Raw genomic sequence first — 22,366 nt, 5'->3', positions numbered from 1 at the left:
CTCAAGAAAATGTCTGGTGCAACGTTGCTACTGAATGGAACGAACACAAGGAGTGAGTGAACAAACACAACTAAGCAACCACACACCTTGAAATTTGTTCTCTAGTCCTACGTCTACAATGACAAACAAAAGGAAAATCAAGGTCATTATTTTTTTCTTAAGTGATGCTAGGGCATTAATAGGTTTTCTTCTCATTTTGGAAATAAAGTCTTAAAGAAAACTAGAAAAACCTCTAGGAGGTTCTAAATGGAAAGGGCTTTAGATGCTTCGGGGGAAATACTAAATGCTTGAAACAAAGCATTTGGTTTTTCCTGTTTGTCAGCCATGTGGACTAAGGGTGGCAGTTTTTAACTTCACATATCTGCATCTACATCTAGAAAAGAGAAAGTTTTCATCTGTCTGAATTTGGGAAATGTCAAAAGCCGTCTAAAACCATACCTAAACCACAAGCTCCTAGATGCAATGGCATCTCCCCCTAGTCACCAATTTAAGAACTATTTTAAAAGATATTTTTCCCCTGCCATCCATCGCATTAATCATGAGACCATGATTTCCTGGTCTGGAATGCGAGTCTCTGATTCCCTCATAACCACACACAGATACAGAACATTGATGCTGTCTGACCATTTAAATCTGGAAATTACTGTAAAGGGAATGTTTCAGAAAACAGGAAACTGGGTCTGTGACTGAATAGATGAAGGAGAAAGAACTAACTGATAGATCTAAGAAACTAAATGAGATTTGCTACTCACAAACAATCTGGGACTCTGGCAATTACTGATGATAGGGGAGTAAAACTGAAAAACGGAGACGTCTCCACATGGTTTGGGGGTATCCATTATTACAGGGTGAGCCAGAAGGTTCATTAGAGAAAACACATCAGATCATGAAGGGGAATATCTTTCTCATGCAACATTTCCTACTGTTTCTCTGAGGGGGAAATTCCAAAGCATTAATGTGTTTATGTGCACATACATCACACGTACACATAGACAAATACATAGACATAGATGCAGACAGACACATATATGTGAGGGGGGAGGTTGGGAGAGAGAGGTGGAAGAGAAAGGGTGAACAGGGAGACAGGGAAGACGAAGAAAGGGCAGTGGAGAGGGAGAGAGGGAGAGAGGGAGAGGGCAAGAGGGCAAAGGGGGAGGGAAGGGGAGACGGGGGGGGGGGGGGAGAATATGCCTCAGACATGGAGCTAAGTGAGTGAAAGGTGACAGATCAGTGAAACTCTCTGAAGAGAGATTCACAGACTTTCCCTAAGTCTCGTCTTGAGAGTAGGAAAGGGAATAATTCCTCAGTGACCTGTGGTAACCACATCATATCCTGTCTTTTAGGATCATTTCCTACACTAGATGGGAAGTGTGACCTGTCAGCTTAGTTGCACAAGTCAATGGTACTAACTTTTGTACATAAACACAATTAGTGTTGTGATTTCAAGGCTCACAATGAAACAGTGTTGATGAGAGACCTGCAGGAGCTGTCAAGTCACAGATGCTGTGTGTCACAGTTTTACTCAAAAGTCACAATAGTTCCTGTGGGGAATGACAACTGTCTTAGCCATGGCACTGGCTGTGGTACCCACGGCCATCACTTGAGGGTTTTCTCTGATTCAGTATCTTTCCTATGAATCCAAAGGGCAGGCTTTCTATAAATTTCCTTTTTCCCACCATAACAGAACAGTCATGTCAGAACAGTTGATATTAAATAAGAACCAAATGTTGTAAAACTTCAAAATGGTTATGACGCCAACGCTTTCTTAAACGAAAAAACAAGATGGCCACGGTTGTGACCCAAGTGGTGTATAGTTAGGAAGATGCCACATCCTACAAGTTCTTCACCACTGTCAACTTGAAGGCCTGCAAACACCAGCTAGGTGGATTTTCATATCTTTTACCGTAAACATCATCTTCTCCTTTTAATTTAGTACCCAACATTTATTTTAGGCCTTTTTAGCTCTGTTAAAACAAAACACATCTAACTGATTTTAAACAGCTTTGAGAACTGTTTAGGCAATCTGGAATTCATAGGAGTTTCTGCTATGGTCCCTCCTATATTACATAAAATGGTCATTTCTCCCATTGCAGTAGAAGAAAAGAATGTTATTATTGAGAAGCTGGAATTTTGGGGTTTCAGCATGATCCAACACAAACGGTTGTGGTTTGGGGAAACTTAGCGTCTTCTAAACTCGACATCCTGAACTGGAATTAATTGCTCATTAGAGGCAGAAAGGGTTCTTTTTCACTTGAGTGCAAGTGTAGCATAGAGGGGTTTTTGACATATTATGGAAAAATAATGTGGTTCTGAACTTTCATTTTTCTGCTCTTTTTTGCTATTTAGGTTTGGGTTAGAGCCCGGAGATGGCTAACTTATTTGATTACAACATAAAAAGAATGATTTCGTTTAGACTTTTAAAGGGAATGGAAAAAAAATAATACCAAACCTGGGTTTTGGTTCAGTCCTGTTGGGTTCCAAAGCAAATTCGGAGTGATGAAGAGTCATTCAACAGAGAAACAGAAACAGCTTTGACAGGGTTTAAGTATGAGTGCTTAAAGACAGAGCCACAGGAAATCGTTCTCTTTCTCCCTGCCCCTTACATAAAAAGTATCTAAAGAGCTGCCAGGGACTGAGGCTCTCCTTTTCATCTCTTTGCTATGGGAGTTAGCCCACATTTGAAAACCAGCTTTGTTAATGACTGTGTGGTGATGGAGCAAAGTCTTAGTCTAATCATTTATACAACAGGGTCAAAGATGTCTACAGCATCCTTGTTTGAAATACGCTCTACAAAACCGGGTTGAGTAGGCATTGAATAAGTGATGTCATTGTTATCAATAATCTGGTATTCTTTAATTTATTAAGCAAATGATTTGTATGTGTCTCTTTGTATGTCACCCTTATTCTTAGGTCAGCCTGCAGTTGAGATTTCTTTGCTTTGGGGTTTTTGCAGAGCTGAAAGCAGAAGCTACTTGAAGTCAACATTCTGCTGGCCTTTGATTTTTTTTTGCATAAGCTCGTTAAAGAGATTAGGGGTGCCCCAGGGTCAAAGATGAGAGGAATGGGCCTTCGAAAGGAAAGTATATGTGTGGGAGAGAGGAAAATAGATATTGACCTTTGGAGTAATGGAATTTGCCAAAATAGTGCTTGCTAACCAAGCTGACAGTTGCCTCCTGAACTCCCCATGTGTCTCTCCAAGGGAAGCACAGTGAATGTGGCTGGGGGGCCTCCCACGATGTCGTGTGCACTGTATAATGACCCAGAACTCCACAATGAGCAGAGGTTAAAGACAGAAGATGACGGCTAAGAAGACCTGGTTGTCTGGCCAGTAGAACGATGGCTTCTACAACACGTTGGCCTGTAAACCATTGAACACACTTAGGGAATACTTCCTCAATGCCAGGTCTACATGCTTCCTGTGCAAACATATACTTGATCCCACACTTACACGAGACAGCACCATCAGCAGATTATTAAAGGAGACAGAGAAGTAGAGAATGACCCACACTTCCCCAGTTAGTAACTGGCGTAACGTTGACTCAAGCTTGGTCGATCACTTATGATCCTGATCTACATATGATTACATACTCTGCGTGCTTGCTACGATTCTCATCATCACTGCTCAGGCAATTTTAGCCATTTCTGTGTTAGAAAGACAGGATGAGTGGGCAGAGTGGTTCAGGGTATCTGTCTTGCAGAGCAGATGGTCAGACAGAGCGTGAGTCATGGCCCCCGTTACAACAACGGGTGCTATGGGCTCCAAACGGCAGATGTAGAGACAAAGGGTTTCTTCTGGAGGATGCGAGGACCAGTTTACTGAATAAGTCAGTTCCATTTTCAGAATCAGATCACTGATCACAGGAAGCCAGTCAGACAGGGCCATGTGACAAAACTTGGGCCCTACATACAAAGAGAAGTGTCGGGAGAGAGCACAGGATGGCAGAGAGGTGACGGAGCAACAAGGAACAGACCCAGCCATCCAATGTGGGAGCAGCTTGGCCCAGTCAGTCTCCTGATCACACCTCCAATACTTCCTCTACAAACTTGATGGGTCAGAACGGACTTCTGGGGGCAAATGCTGACAAAGTGATAACTTCCTGGGTTGGGGCTGAGGTAAATTTGAGCACAGGGCTTTGGAAGGAAGAGTGGAGTTTCAGAGGAAAGCCATGATGGAGGACGTCAGGGGCAACTAAAGGTCAAGGGAGACATTTACAGGAAGAGCCAGGAGAATATGCCAAACATATATGTATATCCGGGAAAGGAAGAAGAAAATGTTCTCTTCTCCTGGCTCTGGAGGTCTCTGCTGCCGCTCCAGCCAATGGCATTGTGACCAGCACAATGTTATTGAGTTTCAGTGGAATTTTGGATGCTGGTACCCCACAACCAGTCTTCCATGTCTCCTTCTTAATTGCCAACTTCTAAATGGGTCTCTGCTCTAGAGCTTATTTCTGCGTTGGGGATTGTCTGTACACAAACAGGTTACCTTCTTTCAAGATGGTTGATGCTAGGGTTTAAGAGCTGGAGATTCACTCACATGCTATATTTCTCAGCATTCCCCCATACAGCTTGTGTGGCAGTGTGAGCCTGTAAAAGCCACATAGAAACATAAAGAGCTAAGGCTACCACCACCGACCACAAAGATCCTCAGTTGCTTTCATTTCCTTTCGTCTGAATTCCATCCTGTCTCAAAACCCAGGTGAGCAAATTGTAGCCATTAAACTGGCATCTCATGCTTTACCAATGACTAGTTCAATCAAGCTTCAGGTCTTGTAAAACCACTTAACTCAGGGACACAGTAGGTCCCCTGCCCCTGCTTGCTTTGACATTATTTCCATTTTCCAGTTCAGATGTGTTGGGCTCTGAGGGAAACAGTGATCTGTGGATGCAGACCACCATGTGCACAGAACTCTTCCACCAGGCAGGTGATGAATACTCCCTAGAAGGAGCTTGGATCTTGATTGTTCCATAAAAATCCATATGCTAGAGTCTTCATTGCTAGGGTGATGCTCTGGGGAAGTTGAAGAACCTTTGAGAGGTGGGGTCTGATGTGAGGGTCTTTGGCTACTGCAGTTGTGCCTCAGGAATGTTCTGAGGTAGCTGAGGCACAGCTACTTCCCTTTGGTTTCCTGGCCATATATTAAGCTGTTTTTCTGTCCCATCCGTCTTCTACCATGATGTGGTAGCTCACCACAGGCTTGAAACGGTGGCCCACACTGATCATGGCTGAAACTGTAATTCAGTTCTGTGAGCCCAGGTGACATTTTTATTTTTGAAAGGTATTTTGTAGTGGAGACAGAAAGCTAGCTATCTCTGCATACATAATATTGATGGCTCTATTTTTTTTATTCCATTCTATGACTTTAAGATTTTAACAAAAGGATATATGCTTCTCAAAACGAGTATGGTATTGTCTTAGTTAGGGTTCTATTATGTGATAAAACACTATGAACAAAAAGAACTTCTTATACTTCGTTGTAACAATTGATTGCTGTGGGAAATTAGGACTGGAACTCAAGGCAGGAACCTGGAGGTAGGAACCGAAGCAGAAGCTGTAGAGGAAACCTATTTACTTCTTTGCTCTTAATGACTGTTCAGACTGCTTTCTTATAGCACCTAGAACCAACAGCCCAGAGAGCGGACACTGTACATATTGATCTGGGACTTCAAACATCAATCATCAATCAAGAAAATTTCCCCACAGGGTTTTCCATAAACCAATCCGGTAGGAACATTTTCTTAGTTAAACTTCCTCCTTCAAAAATGACTCTAGCTCATGTCAGGGTGACATAAAAGTAGCCAGTGCAGGTATAAAGGCACATGAGCAAGCCCGTGTAAAGAAAGCCAGCATCCTTAGTTATTTCAAAGAATTCTATTGCTTCTTTGACTCTTAGATTTAAGGTTAAGCAAAATGTCACTTTCTTCAGGTAATTATAAAGCCACAAGTCTGGTAATTTCAGATGAATAGCTCAGAAAAATTGTTTGAGTCCTTGGAGAGTTCAAAGGTACAAGATTAGTAGACAAAAGAAAGTATCATTTTCTTTTTATGTATCCAAGAAGGACAGAAAATTTGAGGCTGTTGATGGCCCCATTCTCCTTAATTATAAACAGGAAAAAGTACATCAACTCATTAGATCTTTTAAAATATAAGATGATAAAGTTCATATAATTAGAATTTAAAGCTTAGATAATCCCTGATAGTAGTCAATATCCATCCCTTCTGTTGACTTTACTTTAATTTCTCTTGGGGGTCCTTCTCACCCAAACTTATGTATGGAGTTTAGGTGGACTTGGTTCCACTTTTTGGTTCTGCCTTCTACCCTTGTTCTTGCTTAGTCTGACTACCATGGCTTGCAGACTGGCTCCAGCTGAGCCAATTTAGCCATGAGTACCTAAGTGCTATTTTTAGGACATGCATGGGTCTGCTGAGGGTGAGACTTTCCAAAGAGCTGATGAGTTGGAGATGCCAATGGCTATGTTACCACTGTCTGTCCCTGAGAATAATGCCTACAGAGAGAACTGGGAAGCTGAAAGAGAAAATCCCAGTGGCCAGTCTGGAGGAGCTAGATGCAGCCACTCCTGAGGACAGCAATAATGCCTTTGGGCAGCAGTTTTCCTGTTTTGCTTAACCAACTGAAATCAGGTTTTCATTGTTTGCAATGTAAGTATCAGTTAAATAATCATAATTATTTATCATTATATATTTTTTATTTGCTTGGATTTTGTTTTTAATAAAATTAGGATCTTTGGCTGTCAGGTGAAATTTAACTATTAAAAACTCACTCAGCAATGATATTTGTATGTATGTATGTATGTATGTATGTATGTATGTATGTATGTATAAATGAATATTAATTTATTGGCAGGGTTTCATGTAACCACATTGTTTTCAAACTTATTGGGTATTAAGGATGACCTTGAACTTCTGACCCTTCTGTCTCCATCTCTCAGATACAATTATAGGCATGAGTCATAATGTTGGGTAGTGCGATTGGTTTTTATGAGTTTCCTTTAAGGAACAGACAAAGAAAATACATTGTAAGTCTCATTTCTGGTACTGGACCGTTGACAGACAGTAGGAGCTCATACCCTTATCCTCCTATTTACAAAACAATCTCCAGATTGTCTTTGTATTTGTTTGTTGTCTTAGTTACATTTTTATCGCTGTAGTGAAATGCCCTAACTAAAAACATCTACTGAAAGGGGACAATGATTTATTCATCATACACATCCAGGTGACAGTACATCACTGAGGAAAGTTGGGGCAGAAACTCAAGCAGGGTAGAAGCTGGTGGGTAGGAATTGATACAAAGGCCATGGAGGAGTGCTACATGCTGGCTTGGTCTCCATGGCTTATCCATCCTCTGTTCTTACTGCACCCAGAACGGCCAGTGCAAGGCCAGTACCACTCACAGCGAAGCAGTACCTATGTAAATTATCGGGCAAGAAAATAAACCACAGGCTTGTCCACAGGCCATTCTGGTAGGCAAATGCCCTCAGTTGAGGTTCCTCTTTGGCAAATGACTCTAGCTTATGTTGAGGTGACAGAGACTATGGTCTATTTGCCTTCAATCTTTATCTTAAGATGGTTAGCGTGACCTCAGCATCGTGTTCATTCTCCCTTCTGAGAATAGCTGTTTATCTTTTACTTTGCTGAACACATTGGCTCCTAGACCACCAGCCCAACAAGATGAGAAAACCTTTTCAAGTGGTTTTTTGTTATTGTTTTGTATTAACCCAGCCAACTCTGTTGTTTTCAATCATACAGTGCCTAAGTCAACTCTCTTACTGGAAGAATGTGATATCACGTTTTTCAGGACAGTGGAACCTAACATGCCATGTTAGGGCTGAGAAATGTCTGGAATCTACACACTCTTTCATAGGTAAACATTCATATTTAGCCAAGAGAGAGAGGGAGAGAGAGAGAGAGAGAGAGAGAGAGAGAGAGAGAGAGAGAGAGAGAGAGAGAGAGAGAAAGAGCAATAATAACGCACTTATGCAGGCCCTGAAGAAGGCAGCAGTAAAGGTAGGGACAGTTGCAGAAAACTTGAGAGCCACCCCATTTCCGGAACTACTAACGGGGTATTCATGCTGTTATTAAATAAGCAGATAATCTTTATCTGCTAATAAAAAAGGTGGCCTGTTGCCAGAGGATTGTGACAATCTTAACAAGTTTTACAGAAAAAAAAAATACCAGCAGATAGCAGGTATCATGTTTTCTTTTGGCAAATGTTAACACTTCACAGCTAGCATATCTTGCTTACTTAATTGGGCCTATAAAAACCCACCAGGCCATTTCACATGGAGCCATTGAAATTCTCTAGACCAATTCTTTATAGCTTTTTGGAGCCTGGATGGAAAACGGCCACAAAGAAGGCTGATGGGAAAGACTTTCCAGCTCTCTAGCCATATTTACAAACCTTACAATCTTTATGTGTTCGCTTGTTTTAAAACATATGAAGCGAATAAATCAGGCAGATTATTATTGCTATTATTATTTTGGTTTGGAGAAGAAAAATATATACCTCTGACATGAGAAAAGAATAATAAAATATGTTGGCCGAGGCAAGCCCCAAATTGCCTAAATAGCTCCCAGAGCACCTTGTCTGCAACTGACTGCAGACCCAATACATTAAGTTGCCCCCTCTGAGGCCACAGAGGAGCTGGTTACAGCATTGCCCACATATGCTATTGTCCTATGGAGTGTTGGCTTAGATTGGGAGTCCCTCTAAAGTTGATATAATGCCACATTCTTGCTGCCAGTGATTGGCCTCCACTGAGACTGAGCAAATGAATATTTATTGGAATTGATATTGAGAAAATAAATATTTATTAAAATTGAGCAAGAGATAGAGAAAATGAAAAAGCAATGCAGAAAGAAGAAATTGTGAGAGATGTCATAGGCTCAAGCCACTGAATGTGTGCAGTATCAAAGGAAAAAAAAACAGTAGTCAGTCCCATTGATAAAAATACTTTAAAATATTCATTTAATAATCTTTTCAGCAAATGTTTTCATCATTTTGGGTTTAAAGACTTCTGTGAGTATATTTTCTTTCTCTCTGGCCTATTTTTAATCTACTTTGAGGGCACATCTGGATGACATCTGTATTGATAGAGTCAAGGAGTCGATGGGAGGCATGTTAATGCATCTGGACAGCTGTGGAGATAGCTGTTAGTACTTACCTTGCTAGCGTGAGAACCCAGCTATTTCTAGAACCTTCCTTAAAGAAAGAGCCAGGTATGGTAAAAAACAAAACAAAACAAAACAAAAAACAAACAAACAAAAAACCCAAAAAAGCTTATGATCACAGTGTTTTGAGGTGGAGTTTAAGTGATCCAAGATCAAGTGGGAGACTCTACCCTCCATAACAAAATAAAGGTGGACAGAGTTTGGAGATTTATGTCTGGACTCTATACATATTCACACATGTATATATGTAAAATGTATATATGTACGTAGACACTTTGTGTACCCAAAATCATGAGCATGCAGATAGATAAGTATGCACATAGTGCATATTACTGAACACACATATAAATATACATATGTGTATGTGTATACACGATTTCCTATCATTATTCTTCAAATTATAGAGATTAAAAGCTATCTCCATGACACTGATATTACATTAGGTATTATCAATAGTCTGGAAATTCTCCAAAGTATGTAGGAGAAAGCCTGCGAGTTCTATATAAATCTGTAGCATTTGAAATAAGGGACTTGGAGATCTGCAGGTTTGTTATCTGCAGAGAGGTCCTGGGGACAGCAGGGGAAGATGACAGTTGCAGGGAAATCTATCTTCCTAGTCTTCCCTTGGCAGCTCAGAAGTTTTCTGAAATAGGGATTTGGGGGATGATTTTGCTTCTTGACCTGAGTGTGGTACTATACTGGGGCAGTTCTCAGTCTGTGAAATATTTCTGATGTTCATGGAGGCAATGGTTTTGTAAGCAAATGTGGCCTTCTTAGACATTCCCAGAAGTGGATGGAACCAATGCTTGATTTCCATGATCAAGTCTGAATCTCAGAATGCCTGTTGACTCTAGAGAACTGTAAGTTATTAGGGGTGCCTCTGCCTTCCAGTCCCTTGATTTGACTTTAACAAGAACTCCCATGGTGCTGAGGACTAGGCTAATCTAGCTAGACACTAGTCTCATGAAAGATGCTTTGTCGGATCTGGCTGGGAGGCAGAAATGAAATGTTATCTCCCTAAGCTTTCTCTCCTAGATCTCTCCAAATGGAGCAAGACAAAGGTATAATTTCTCAGGCCTCCCCTAGACAAAAGGTACCAGTGTTTTTCTTTGGCATAGGGAAAGGAGTGGAAAGGATGCTGAGATTCTAATCCCCAGTTTGGAGTATCTCAGGCGACTACAGAGAACACTTGTCTTTTATGACACTGCAGTTCCCAGCATCCCTTTGGGATGCCTTAGACTCAGACTGTCTGGGAAACATAAAATCAGTCACATTTGGCAAAGCTCAAAACACCAGAGCATGGGAAACACAAATTAAAATAGATACTTCTCCAATCACTAAATTGTTTGGTTACAAGTTTGTTTGGTGTGAAGGGAACTATTAGAAAGGGTGCCCCCAAAGGACCACCCCCCAAAATCAGGTTTGGGGAGCTCGACAGGCTTAGCATCTTCATTCTTTCAGCTCAAGGTAAAGACATCTTTAAATAAGGTTGAAATAACAAGGGGAAGTCATTCAGAAATTACTTTCTTATTGTGCTCATAGGAATTGATAAACACTTTTCAGAGCACTGGCCGTGGTGTTCTGGTCTCCGGATCGTGCCAAACACTTTATCAATGGTTTTTGTTAAGGGACCCCGAGCTGTGCCTAGCAAGTGAGTACCTCACATCTCTCACATCTCTCGTCAAAAGCAGCATCTCAATCAGGATCAAGTTTGAGACAGGGTGAATCATGGTTGCATTTGTTATTCCCTAGAAATTGTTCTCTTCTACCATTGAGAATCTAAGAGACATTGTTCCATCTCTGTAAATACCGTTGTGTTTAATTCTTCACCTGTATGAGAACATGGGCAGTTACTGGTTTAGTTGCATAGTCTCGGCATGCCTTTCTCCAAACAGGCTGACATCACTGGTTTAGATCAGCAGTATGCACAGTGAACCTCTGTTAATATGTATTTATACATTTGGATGGTTTGGGGTTTGTTTGTTTTTTTTTTTTTTTCTTTTTGGTTTTGTTTTGTTTTGTTTTTGAGGCTGAATCTCATGCACTTCAGGCTGGTTTCAATCTTACCATGTAGTTGAGTCTGACCTTGAACTTGGGATCCTCCTACTTTGTCTCCTCAGTTTTGGGATTACACATGTGTGTACATTCCCTGGCTCCACTGGTGTTTACAACTCCATTCTATGAAAGGGACTCTCCTGGTCCTGGGAGTTGTTCTGAGTAACAGTGGAGATGTTGACCTCATAGGTAAAGATGTGAACACTGAAGGGAATTAGGTATATTCCTTGATCTTGTGAGCAGAAACATGTGTGAAACAAGAACAGGAGACTTTCCTGTAATCTGTTTGTCTTTCCAAGATGGCAGACCAGGAGGCACCGATCATCCCAAAGAACCCACAGGATGGACATTACAGTGACCACACTCAGCTCTGTTCCAATTGCCAAGAGCCAACATTTAGAACTATGTACTGAGTACCAGCTGTAAGTCAGGCATTGTAGCCAACATTTTCTTATCATCTGATGCTAAGCTCTGTGCCTGGGCAATTTTGCGGGTGCTCAGGAGTGAAGTATATTTTATAGGTAGATTTACTAGGCAGGGAGAAAACTGTGCTACCCAGAGAAATCAGAGTATCCCTCTAGTGCTGATGCTGACTGAGTCAGCACAGTGAATCCTCATAGAAAAACCTCCCTTATCTCAAGGCATGCCATTCTGTTGTACTGGTAAGGCTTGGGGAACATGAGTTGCTGAGATCTAATATGCAAGCAACTGATGTGTTTGACAATTATCCTCTGAAATTTATTTATACTTACTGTTTTCTAAAGAAGAGACATCTTATATTGGGAAATCTATTAATGCTGGCCCTGATACTCAAGATCTAAGAGAAGGGGTGGATGGATTAAGGTGCACAAACATTCTTTGTCTTCTTTAAAGTAGATGACATCTGCTTGGCCCAACCTAGTGAGGTACCCAACAGGAAGTAAGTGCAAGAGCAGAGAGAATGAGTAAGTACAGCTGTGTGGTTTGATTTATATAAACAACTTCTGTGGGAGAAGATGGCTGTGGTCTGTGTAGTGTTCATATCTATAAAACTCAAGAAACCTAAGTGTAACCTAATATGCACGAAACTTTCTTGACCTGACTGTGTACTTCTGCTCTGAATTATTTTGGGAGAGAGGAATTTATGATTGGAATCAGGCATGGGCTTACCCAGAGGAGGTCGTGGTCAGATGGCCATGCTCTTCCGTCTTCATCTTCATACAAAAGGAGCCCTTCTTTCTGAGCCTGGTAATACTCCTTCCGAAGCTTCTGGATGCGGTCAGTGGTTCCGGCCATGGGTCGGACACTGTAGCACAGGAATAGACATGGTCACATGTATATGTCAGCCCTGGAAATCCCCTTTTACTCTCCCTATTAAAGGACCTGACATCCAAATTTAAAAGATTTGACAATGTAATTTAAACTAGGAAAATGGTGAAAGGACACACACACACACACACACACACACACATTTAATTCCAAGGGTCAAAACGTCTGATTTAGGATTAATAAATGCTTTGGGAATGAGAATGTAAGATAATGTCCTGACCTCTTAGAGCAATTAAAAGGCTATCCACTTTTTTTCTTATGATCATATATACAGTGCTTGGTTAAATTTTAATATGGGTATTTCATTCCTTCAGATGCCATTGCTTATTTGAGACCAAATCCAGGTTGTTTGACCTGAAGGTTGAATGTGACAGATGATTGGCTGACATGCACCAGCATTCCTTTTAGAGAAACTCGAGAACTTTTAGAGAGTGAGAGAGAGAGCGAGAGAGAGAGAGAGAGAGAGAGAGAGAGAGAGAGAGAGAGAGAGAGAGAGAGACAGACAGACAGACAGACAGACAGAGACAGAGAGAGGGGGGAGTTAGGGTTAGCAGGATAAGGGAAGGTGGATGACTCCTTTGTGTCCTTGGGTCACATCTCTTTGTGTTAGCCACTGGTTCTGCCCCAGACTTACAGCTTGCCCAGTGCCACTTTGGGTAGCTAGTGGTCCCCTTTTAGTTTGGATTGATTTATGATTATTTTTACAGACTCAGGATTATGCTTGTGCCTTATAATCCAGACTGGGAGAGGGGGCAAAATGAAACAGAGACACAGGTCTGAACTGCCTTTGAACTTCCCTGGTTTACTTAAGGATTGAGTGCCCAACTCTGCTGGACTTGGAGTTAAGCTCTGGAGATGAACAGTTCCCATTCTTTCCCTGGAAGAGTCATGTTCTTGGAGGGAGAGGACAGAAGGACCTACAGGAAACTGGTAGAAAGCTCCACAGAGGAGGTGACATGCTAGCTCAGTGGTTCTCAACCTGTGTGCTGTGACACTTTTGAGGGTTGCATATCAGATCTCCTGTGTATCAGATATTTACATTATGATTCCCAATAGTAGCAAAATGACAGTTATGAAGTAGCAATGGAATATTTTTATGGTTCGAGTCACCACAACATGAGGAAAGGTATTAAAGGGTTGGAACCTTAGAAGGTTGAGAAGCACTGCTCTAACTGAAATTTCTAGGCTACATAGTAACTCTGTGGCTGTGCAGGAAAGAGGAGGCAATTCCAGGTAGGAAAAGACACATTGTACATTTGGACAAGGAGAGGTCCCAGCTGCCTTTGTTCTCCTCTTATACATATCAGATGATATATTTCCCCCTTCCTCATGTCCGGTAGTAAGAGTAATTGCTGCTGACCTGAGTCTTGGCTAAGAACCATCCTCTTGGTTATGAGTTATATGGGAGGGACTGTGGGAAGAGGAACAGATGAATACTGGACAGGCAGGTGGCACCGGAAGTGAAGAACCTTGCCATCATCAAGGTCTTCGCATATTGCAGTTGAGTTTTTACATTTAAACAAGATATCATATATATAAAAAAAGGTGATCTATCTAAAAGCAAATCAAAGTATCTGAAAACTAAACTGAGAAGTTATTTAAATAAAAAAAAAGCAGCAAATAAGCAAGTCTGCAAGACACAGGCTTTACTTGAGGGCAAGGGGGTGGAGAGTGTGGCCACATGTTGGCTCTGTGCTCTCATGTGAGCAAGTATGCGCTGACCACTGGGCTTCATGAGTGTGTCAGTAAAGGCAACTAATCAACACTTAACACTTTTGCTTTAGCAAGACCTGGGCTTGGTTCCCAGCACCCATATCAGGAGGTTCAAAGCTACCTATAACTCTAATTCCAGGGAGTCTGCTACCTCGGTCTCTGGGCACCTGCACTCACATGCACATAACCCACACAGATACATGCACACACATCACTGAAAATAATAGGAGTACATCTTAAAAAAAGAAGAAGACAAATGCTTGGGTGGGGGCAGTAGAACACAGACCTTTATTTTCAGGATGTATGTAAAAATCCTGGAAATAGTTCTAATTCTCCTTTTTTAAATTAAAAAGAAAGATAACCCCCCAAAGACAGTGAGTTCTCGCTCAGCCTTTCTGGAGCACATGTGGCAAGAGCATGTCAACTCTGAAGGCTGCCTGGGCTCCTTAGTAATCCAAGATGACTGTGGTGGCTGAGTCCCGTGCATAGGCTTCTGCTGGTTATGGGGATGTGAAAGCAGCATTCAGGCTCACCAGATGAGTTCAATCAACACGGTGCAAACACCGCATACATAATCTATTAGTTTACCCCAAAGAAACCCAAGCATTGAATTCAAGTGGAATGAAGTCATCAGTAAGAAAGGAGAGCAGAGAAAGAAAAGCAAGGACTGGAAAGGTGCTGTTTTTAAAACGGACCAAACACCACGCAATTCTTCTATTTGTGGTGGGGGAAAAAAATCATATGCAGACTATAAACTGTTCTTCCATATGCCTATAAATATATGAATTTTAAAAATATGGGTTTGATCAGATTGCCATTCTCAAATAAGATAGTAGGGCAAGAATATCAAAGCAGCTGTTCAGGATTCAAATATGTCCCCGATGGCTGACAGGAGCGTGACTATTTACCTGGGAAAGAAATTCGGCCCCCGTTTAAAAAAAAACAAAAAGCCTGAGAGGCATGGTTAGGTTTCTATGCAAAACATGCTGTGTCTTCTCCCATGTGTGAATATTCTAAGAAGATATTTGGAATAAAATGCAAGTCTTTTATCATAACCTGGGACTGCCTTTCAATACTTTGTCTTATTTTTTCCATTCCTAAATCTCTTCCTGCCTTTAGTAACAACAGTGTGGTTTTTCCATGTGTTTTATATGTTAACATTAGGAATCACATATGCTGATTTCAGGTTTTAACTCCTCTCAGTAGATAACACACATTTTTATAACACTAAAGTAATAAAATGTTACATATTATAGTGTTGTAAGCATAGCAATCAATTGATTCTATTTTGTGATGAAGTTGTGCAAATTTATGAATTTGATGCTAGATTTATATATAATTTGTAGCAATGGTATCAACCATTATAATTTATACCATAAATATATTGATACAAAATTTTACTTATATTATCTGTCAGAAGGCACATCAATGATCAGTTGAAGGACCATAGATAGTCTCAGAATCCTTTCTGAAGTTCTGAAGCCAGAACTTGAGAAAACTACTAACCAACTACAGAGATGGATCCCTGCATGAACTTTATAATTCTAATATAATAGCTTGGAAAAACCCCTCAAGGTCTGGAAAGAATACCGAAACATAAGTTTTGTTTTTCTGCTCGTCAAAATGAAGAAGAGGCTCACAGCTAATAGATGAGAGAAGGTGAATCTGATTCCAAACATCCCTGTTGACTGGAGCGCTCTACTTACAATAGAGCTCATTTTTTCTATCTCATTTATATCTCAGAGACTTGTTCTTATGTAATTCAAACCTCTTAAAGGATTAGACACTACATCTATCTGCATTGCTACTTGGAAGTTTAGGCTTTCTATACTCGGTGTCTGGACAATGTGGAGTTCACATCCTGTGTGTGCTTGTGCTTTTTTGTTTGTTTCTGACAGGGCAAGGATTACAGTTCTACATGACCACACCCAGGTGAGTCTGGCTGTTCTTACAAAACCAGCTTCATTTATATTGTGTAGGTGACCAGTAACGGTCTCAGAATGTTGAGTGAACTCAAGCCATACATAAAAACATTTGTGTTATTTAGGATTTCTTGTCAATTACATAGCCTATGCCTTTAAAGGCAGATGTATGTTTAAACAGGCCCTTCTGCTGATCTGGGCAGGGCTTAATGTAGTAATGGGTTTTATTTTCTTTGCAGGTATCTATAGTCAGAAATGACTATCACATGTGAAAACCTTAACACCAAGCCACTACATACTTAAAAAAAATATCTAAACTGACTCTTGCTCATAATCCCCTGAATAGGAGTACTTCTTGGGAATAAGTACCAGTCTAAGCATAGCACAGTCTTCTGTCCTTGCTGCTGGGGGCTGGAAAACAAAGTTGGCTTTGTGGAGCATCTGTGAAGTCCCTGGGCACAGGATCAGTGCTTGTTATCCAGTGCCACTCAGATCTGTGAGGATGATGTTGCTGGCTTTCACCGAGCCTCAGAGCAGAGAAACACGAGGGGAGAGTGGTGGACTGCGCTCCGTGTGCCTGTAAAACTCTAGCTGTTTCTTCTATATCATGTTGCCTTGGGAGAAAGGCATTAAAATGCAACAGGCATCTTGGAACAGCAGTTCACAGGCGTTTCGACGCAGAGGAAATTTAGCACAGCACATTTATAGGCGTACCTTCTGATATTCTTTTATTTGCACAGATCTTTGCTATAAAAATAGAAACAGAAGTAGCTAAAGTAATAGGAATACAAGCAGTGAGGTCTGGATTCATTAAAGGAATGATGTTGGAGCAATTGCAGAGCGAGATTTCTGGGCAATTAATATTATATCACTAACAGGCTTACGTGGAAACGGATGTAAAACTGAATGCAGCGCAGAAGAAAATCGATAGATATGACTAAGATCCCATGTGCAAGACAAAGACTGTGGATGAGGCCCACGGTGGAAAAGCACCCAGTGCTGCAGCAAGGCAAGTTCTGTCTATCCTAACTATACACGAAAATACACAAAATAGATGCCATAATACTAAAGACACTTAATAACAAATACGTGATTTAAAAAAATTGAATATTTTATTAATTTACACTTCAAATGTTATCCCCTTTGCAGTTTCCCTTCTGCAAACATCCTATCCCATCCCTCCTTATCCTGCTTCTGTGAAGATGCTCCATCCCCTACCCACCCAATCCCACATTGGCGGCCCTAGCATTCCTGTACACCCGATACACCGGGGCATCAGGCCCTCACAGGACAAAGGATATCCCTTCCATTGATGCCAGATAAGACCCCTGTGGCTCCTTCAGTTTTTCCCCTAACTCTTCCATTGGGGTCCCTGTGATTAGCCCTGTGGTTGGCTTCCGGCATCTGCATCTCTGTATTGGTCAGGCTCTGGCAGAGCCTCTCAGGAGACAGCTGTTTCAGGCTCCTGTCAGCATGTACTTCTTGGCATCAGCAATATTGTCTGGGTTTGGTGTCTACATGTGGAATGGATCCCCAGGTGAGGCAGTCTCTGGATGGCCTTTCCTTCAGTCTCTGCTCCACTCTTTGTCCCTGTATTTCCTTTAGACAGGAGCAATTCTGAGTTAAAATTTTGGAGATGGGTGGGTAGCCCCATTCCTCAAAACCAGTGAGGCATCCTTAAACCCTAGATATGGTCTTTACAGGTTCTTGCTCCACTTTGTAGGGTATTTAAGCTAATGTCATCCCCATGGGGTCCTTGAAGGCCTTTGTTTCCTGGCATCTTGACTTTCTGGTTGCTACCCCCACTTCCACATCCTCCATTACTACAAACTTCTGTTAAACTTCCTGACTCTCTGCCTCCATTTCCTCCCATACCTGATTTTGCCCATCTTTTCCACCTCCCCTCCTTTCTTCCCCCCCAGTCCCTCCTGCCCTCAACTTCCCTTGATTAAGTAGGACTGAAGCATCCACCCTTGGTGTTTCTTCCTCTTGAGCTTCGTGTGGTTCATTAGTTGTATTGTGGGTGTTCCAAGCTCTTTGCCTAAAATTTACATATCATTGAGTACTTATCATGTGAGTTCTTTTGTGACTGAGTTACTTCACTCAGGATGATATTTTCTAGATCCATTCATTTGCCTGCAAATTTTATGAAGTCATTGTTTCTAATAGCTGAGTAGTATTCCATTGTGTAAATGTACCACGTTTTCTGTGTTAATTCCTCTGTTGAAGGACATCTGAGTTGTTTCCACCTTCTGGCTATTATAAATATGGCTGCTATGAATGTAAAAGAACATGTGTCCTTTTTATATGTTGGAGCATCCTTTGGGTAAATGCCCAGGAGTGGAATAGGTGGGACTTCAAGTAGTACTATGTCAAATTTTCTGAGAATCCACCAGACTGATTTCCAGAGTGGCTGTACCAGCTTGCAATCCCACCAACAATAGAGGAGTGTTCCCTTTTCTCCACATCCTCACCAGCATCTGCTGTCACCTGAGTTTTTGATCTTAGCCATTCTGACTGGTGTGAGGTAGAATCTGAGGGTCCTTTTGATATGCATTTCCCTGATGGCTAAGGATGTTGAACATTTTTTTTTAAGTGCTTCTTGGCCATTTCAGTTTCCTCGGTTGAGAATTCTCTGTTTAGCTCTGTTCCCCACTTTTTAATAGGGTTATTTAGTTTTCTGGAGTCTAACTTCATGAATTCTTTGTATATATTGGATATTAGCCCTCTATCAGATGTAGGATTGTAAAGATGTAAAGATCTTTTCCCAATCTGTTAGTCACCATTTTGTCTTATTGGCAGTGTCCTTTGCCTTACAGAAGTTTCACAATTTTTTTGAGGTCCCATTTGTTGATTGTTGATCTTAAGAGTATAAGCCTTTGGTGTTCTGTTCAAGAAATTTTTCACTGTGACCATACATTCCAGGCTTTTCTCCACTTTCTCTTCTATTCAATTTAGTGTATCTGGTTTTATGTGAAAGTTCTTTATCCACTTGGACTTGAGCTTTATATAGGAAAATAGGAATAGATCGATTTTTATTCTTCTACATGCTGACAGCCAGTTGAACCAGCACCATTAATTGAAAATGCTGTTTTTCCCCCCACTGGGTGGTTTTAGCTTTTTTGTCAAAGATCATATGACCATAGGTGTTTGGGTTCATTTCTGGGTCTTTAATGCTATTCTATTGGTCTACATGTCTATCTCTGTACCAACATAATACAGTTTTTATCACTATCGCTCTGTAGTACAGCTTGAAGTCAGGGACATTCTCTTGCCTTGGGGTGTTGTGACTGAGATTTGTCACCAGATTGATGTCATATCTTCAGATAAAAGGCACATCTCTACGTTGCTCCTTATCACCTGAGACAATACAGGGCTGCTCTGTAAGGTCAGGACATCCCATTTCTCCGTCTCCTTTTCCAGAGTGAGTGAGTATACATCCTATAACTCTGCAGAGTGGTACTGTCCATATGGTTTATAATTCAACAATAGCACGAGTTATTTCCACAGCTTCCCTCCCCTTTACAAGCCTGTGACAGGAGATTATTCTCATTCTACACAATGGCCTGCTGGTTGTATTCAGAAGCCATTTTGTTTTAGTCATAAAATATTTCCTGAATTACTCATAGTTGAATACTATTAAGATATATTGCCTCTAAAACACATGAGAAAATATTTGGAATATTAAGTAATTCACATATATACTAAATATTTCAAAGATATATTCAAATATATATATATATATGTGATATTTGATAATATATGATCTATATGTCTTCAAGGCATTTTACCAGTTTTATTAATAATATGAAGTACATGGGGATCATAAAAAATTTTACTAAGTGATATATATGGCAATGTTTACTTAAAAAAAAAAAAGAACTATCTTAATATATAGTTGAGAAATCCACACAGAATGGTGGCAAAATTGTCCTTTCATTTTTTCTCTATGTCTTTCCAAATGAGTATACACAAATGCAAAAGAGAATGGATGTGGATCAATGTGGAGCTGTGTTTTCTGTTTAAGATGATAAATGAAGCATGCCCCATGTTGCAGTCCAGGTAGACCCCAGTCTTCTTACACACCTTGCCTCAGGATTGCATCTAATTGATATATTTAGTTTTTCAGCATTTAGACAAAAAAAAAAAAAAAAAAAAAAAACCAAACAAACAGAGGCTTGGGCCATTTTAACAGTGACATGTTTTCATCAAATCTTCCACCCACTGAAATGTCCCTAGATATGAGCTAACTTAGTTTCCTTTGGTGTCAGTTCCTAACAACCTTTTATTATTTGTTTTCTATGTTGTCATGCACAGGATTCCAGGATTGAGACTGGCATTATGTGTCCAGCATGGTCCTGTATATGCAAATGAATGGGTTTAGCTGCTGCGGAGGCAGGGGAGAAGCGATCTAATGCAGAGGCAAAGGAAACAGCACTGGGTGGGCTTATTGAGAGCACAGAAGTAGGAATCAATATAACACTCACCTGTAATATCCTTCTGGGCGAGTTTTGAATATACACAATTTTTAAAGCATATCCCAACCATTGAAAACTAACCTTAACACACGACTTTACTTGAAACCTTAAAAGTTTTGCCAAAGGATTTTACGATCCAAAATAAAACCAACAGAACTTAGATAAACAGGTGAATGGAAGAAACCTACAAAGTGTGTGTAGCTCGGGTTCATCTTCTTCAACAGAACAAAGGACAAGGCAAGGAGAAAGGAAGTTTGGCTGTGTGCAATATTTGAGCAAATTAATAATAATATGTGCGTACACCCCCCCCCCCCCAAAGAGCTTCTCACCAACAGCTACAGGAACTGAAAGATAAAATTATTACCTTCTAGGCTTAAATCAAACACAGCTTGAGTTTTAAGAATACATATCTGACATTTAGATGTGGATTAAGCTTTCAGGGTCACTCTGGGAAAACAAGCCTTTGTGGGCTGCGGGCCATGAAACCTTGGGAATTTCCTAGGCCTCCGTGAAATCCCCTCTTCCTCAGAAGAAACAATGGAGATGGTCTCGCCTCCCTGGGGACCATGGAGTGCTGTCAACCCACTGATTCTCAACAGCTGGGCATCTAGGCTTTCCCCCTTGGATACCAAAGGAGTAAAGTGTAACAGATAACACAACTTGGAGGGAAAGTTAAGAAAATTCTAATGATCCAGTGCATGGAGTGTAGCTTTGTAATTGGGAGGACATTCTAAAGCTTGCATGCCCATCAGGCAGTTAAGACTGTAATTTCTTGCCTCCCACCTTCTCCTTCAATAGAAGAGTTTAGGAAAATAATAAAAGTGGCAAAGCAAAATATACAAAGAAAGGTTTTTCAGTGGAAAGAAGCTAAAAGTTATACTTTAGATCTACTCTGGATGTCAAAAATCAAAGCAATATATATGCATATGTATGTGTATGTGGTGTATGTGTATGTGTATAACTTAGTGTCTATGACGAGCACACATAAGAAACTATGTAACCACACAGAAGTGATGATTGTACTATATCTATGTGACCATGGTGGAAGATATTAATGATTATATACGGTAGGAAATCTCATAATCTAATAAACAGGTGTTTTCATTTGCAGGATAATAATATGATTACTGTTAAAACAACTAGGTCCACCAGACTAAGAGCTTGCTAATAACTTGCTTGAGAGCATCTGGATTGATTTCATTTCTTTTACATCTGAATGTATTAAACCCTAACATCTTCTGCAGTTTTAAATATGCTTACAGCAATCACCCAATTAAAATAGATTCTTGAATCCAGAGAGTTGCAGAAGAAGCAAGATCTACTTATACTCCAAAGGACACTGGGTCCATGATTCCTCAGCTCTCATTTTCCAGGATGGAAGGTGCTCTTGGGTACACAGGTATTTTCTGTTGACCTCCTGACCTCAGGGATTATGGGACTGTGAATAGTTAGTACTACCATGGTCTCTAGATAGTTTCATTTGTTAAAAGATGTTCTTTGGAATCTTCCAAATACTTGCTAGAGAATCACCAACCTCCTTTTCATCATGGAATGGAAAACAGTTACTAGACATCAAACTTGGACCCTTGGCTGCCTTATGGGATCTCTCCAATGACCAGCTCTTTTCTGACCAGTACATTCATTTGAACTTTCCTTTTTCTCCAGTAGGGCCATGCCTCTGTCTCTAGGGAGAGGATTCAGAT

At 40.7% G+C, this 22,366-nt stretch overlaps 1 protein-coding gene across 4 annotated transcripts in view; it reads right to left on the bottom strand.

Annotated features, from left to right (window-relative positions):
- The window catches only part of PARD3B (par-3 family cell polarity regulator beta), a gene marked incomplete at both ends in the record, with an annotated part of 962,085 nt that overhangs the window by 85,643 nt on the left and 854,076 nt on the right, over positions 1 to 22,366 (bottom strand). For all 4 annotated transcript variants that reach the window (XM_080932740.1, XM_080932743.1, XM_080932741.1 and 1 more), the window contains one exon: positions 12,392 to 12,527. In XM_080932740.1, coding sequence (XP_080788866.1) covers positions 12,392 to 12,527 — 136 coding nt within the window. The remainder of the gene's footprint in view (positions 1 to 12,391; positions 12,528 to 22,366) is intronic.

The sequence above is a fragment of the Micromys minutus genome, assembly GCF_963924665.1.
Source record: "Micromys minutus genome assembly, chromosome: 19".
NCBI lineage: Eukaryota > Metazoa > Chordata > Mammalia > Rodentia > Muridae > Micromys > Micromys minutus.
Note: the sequence above shows the minus strand (reverse complement) of the source record. Positions and strands in the feature narration are given on the sequence as shown.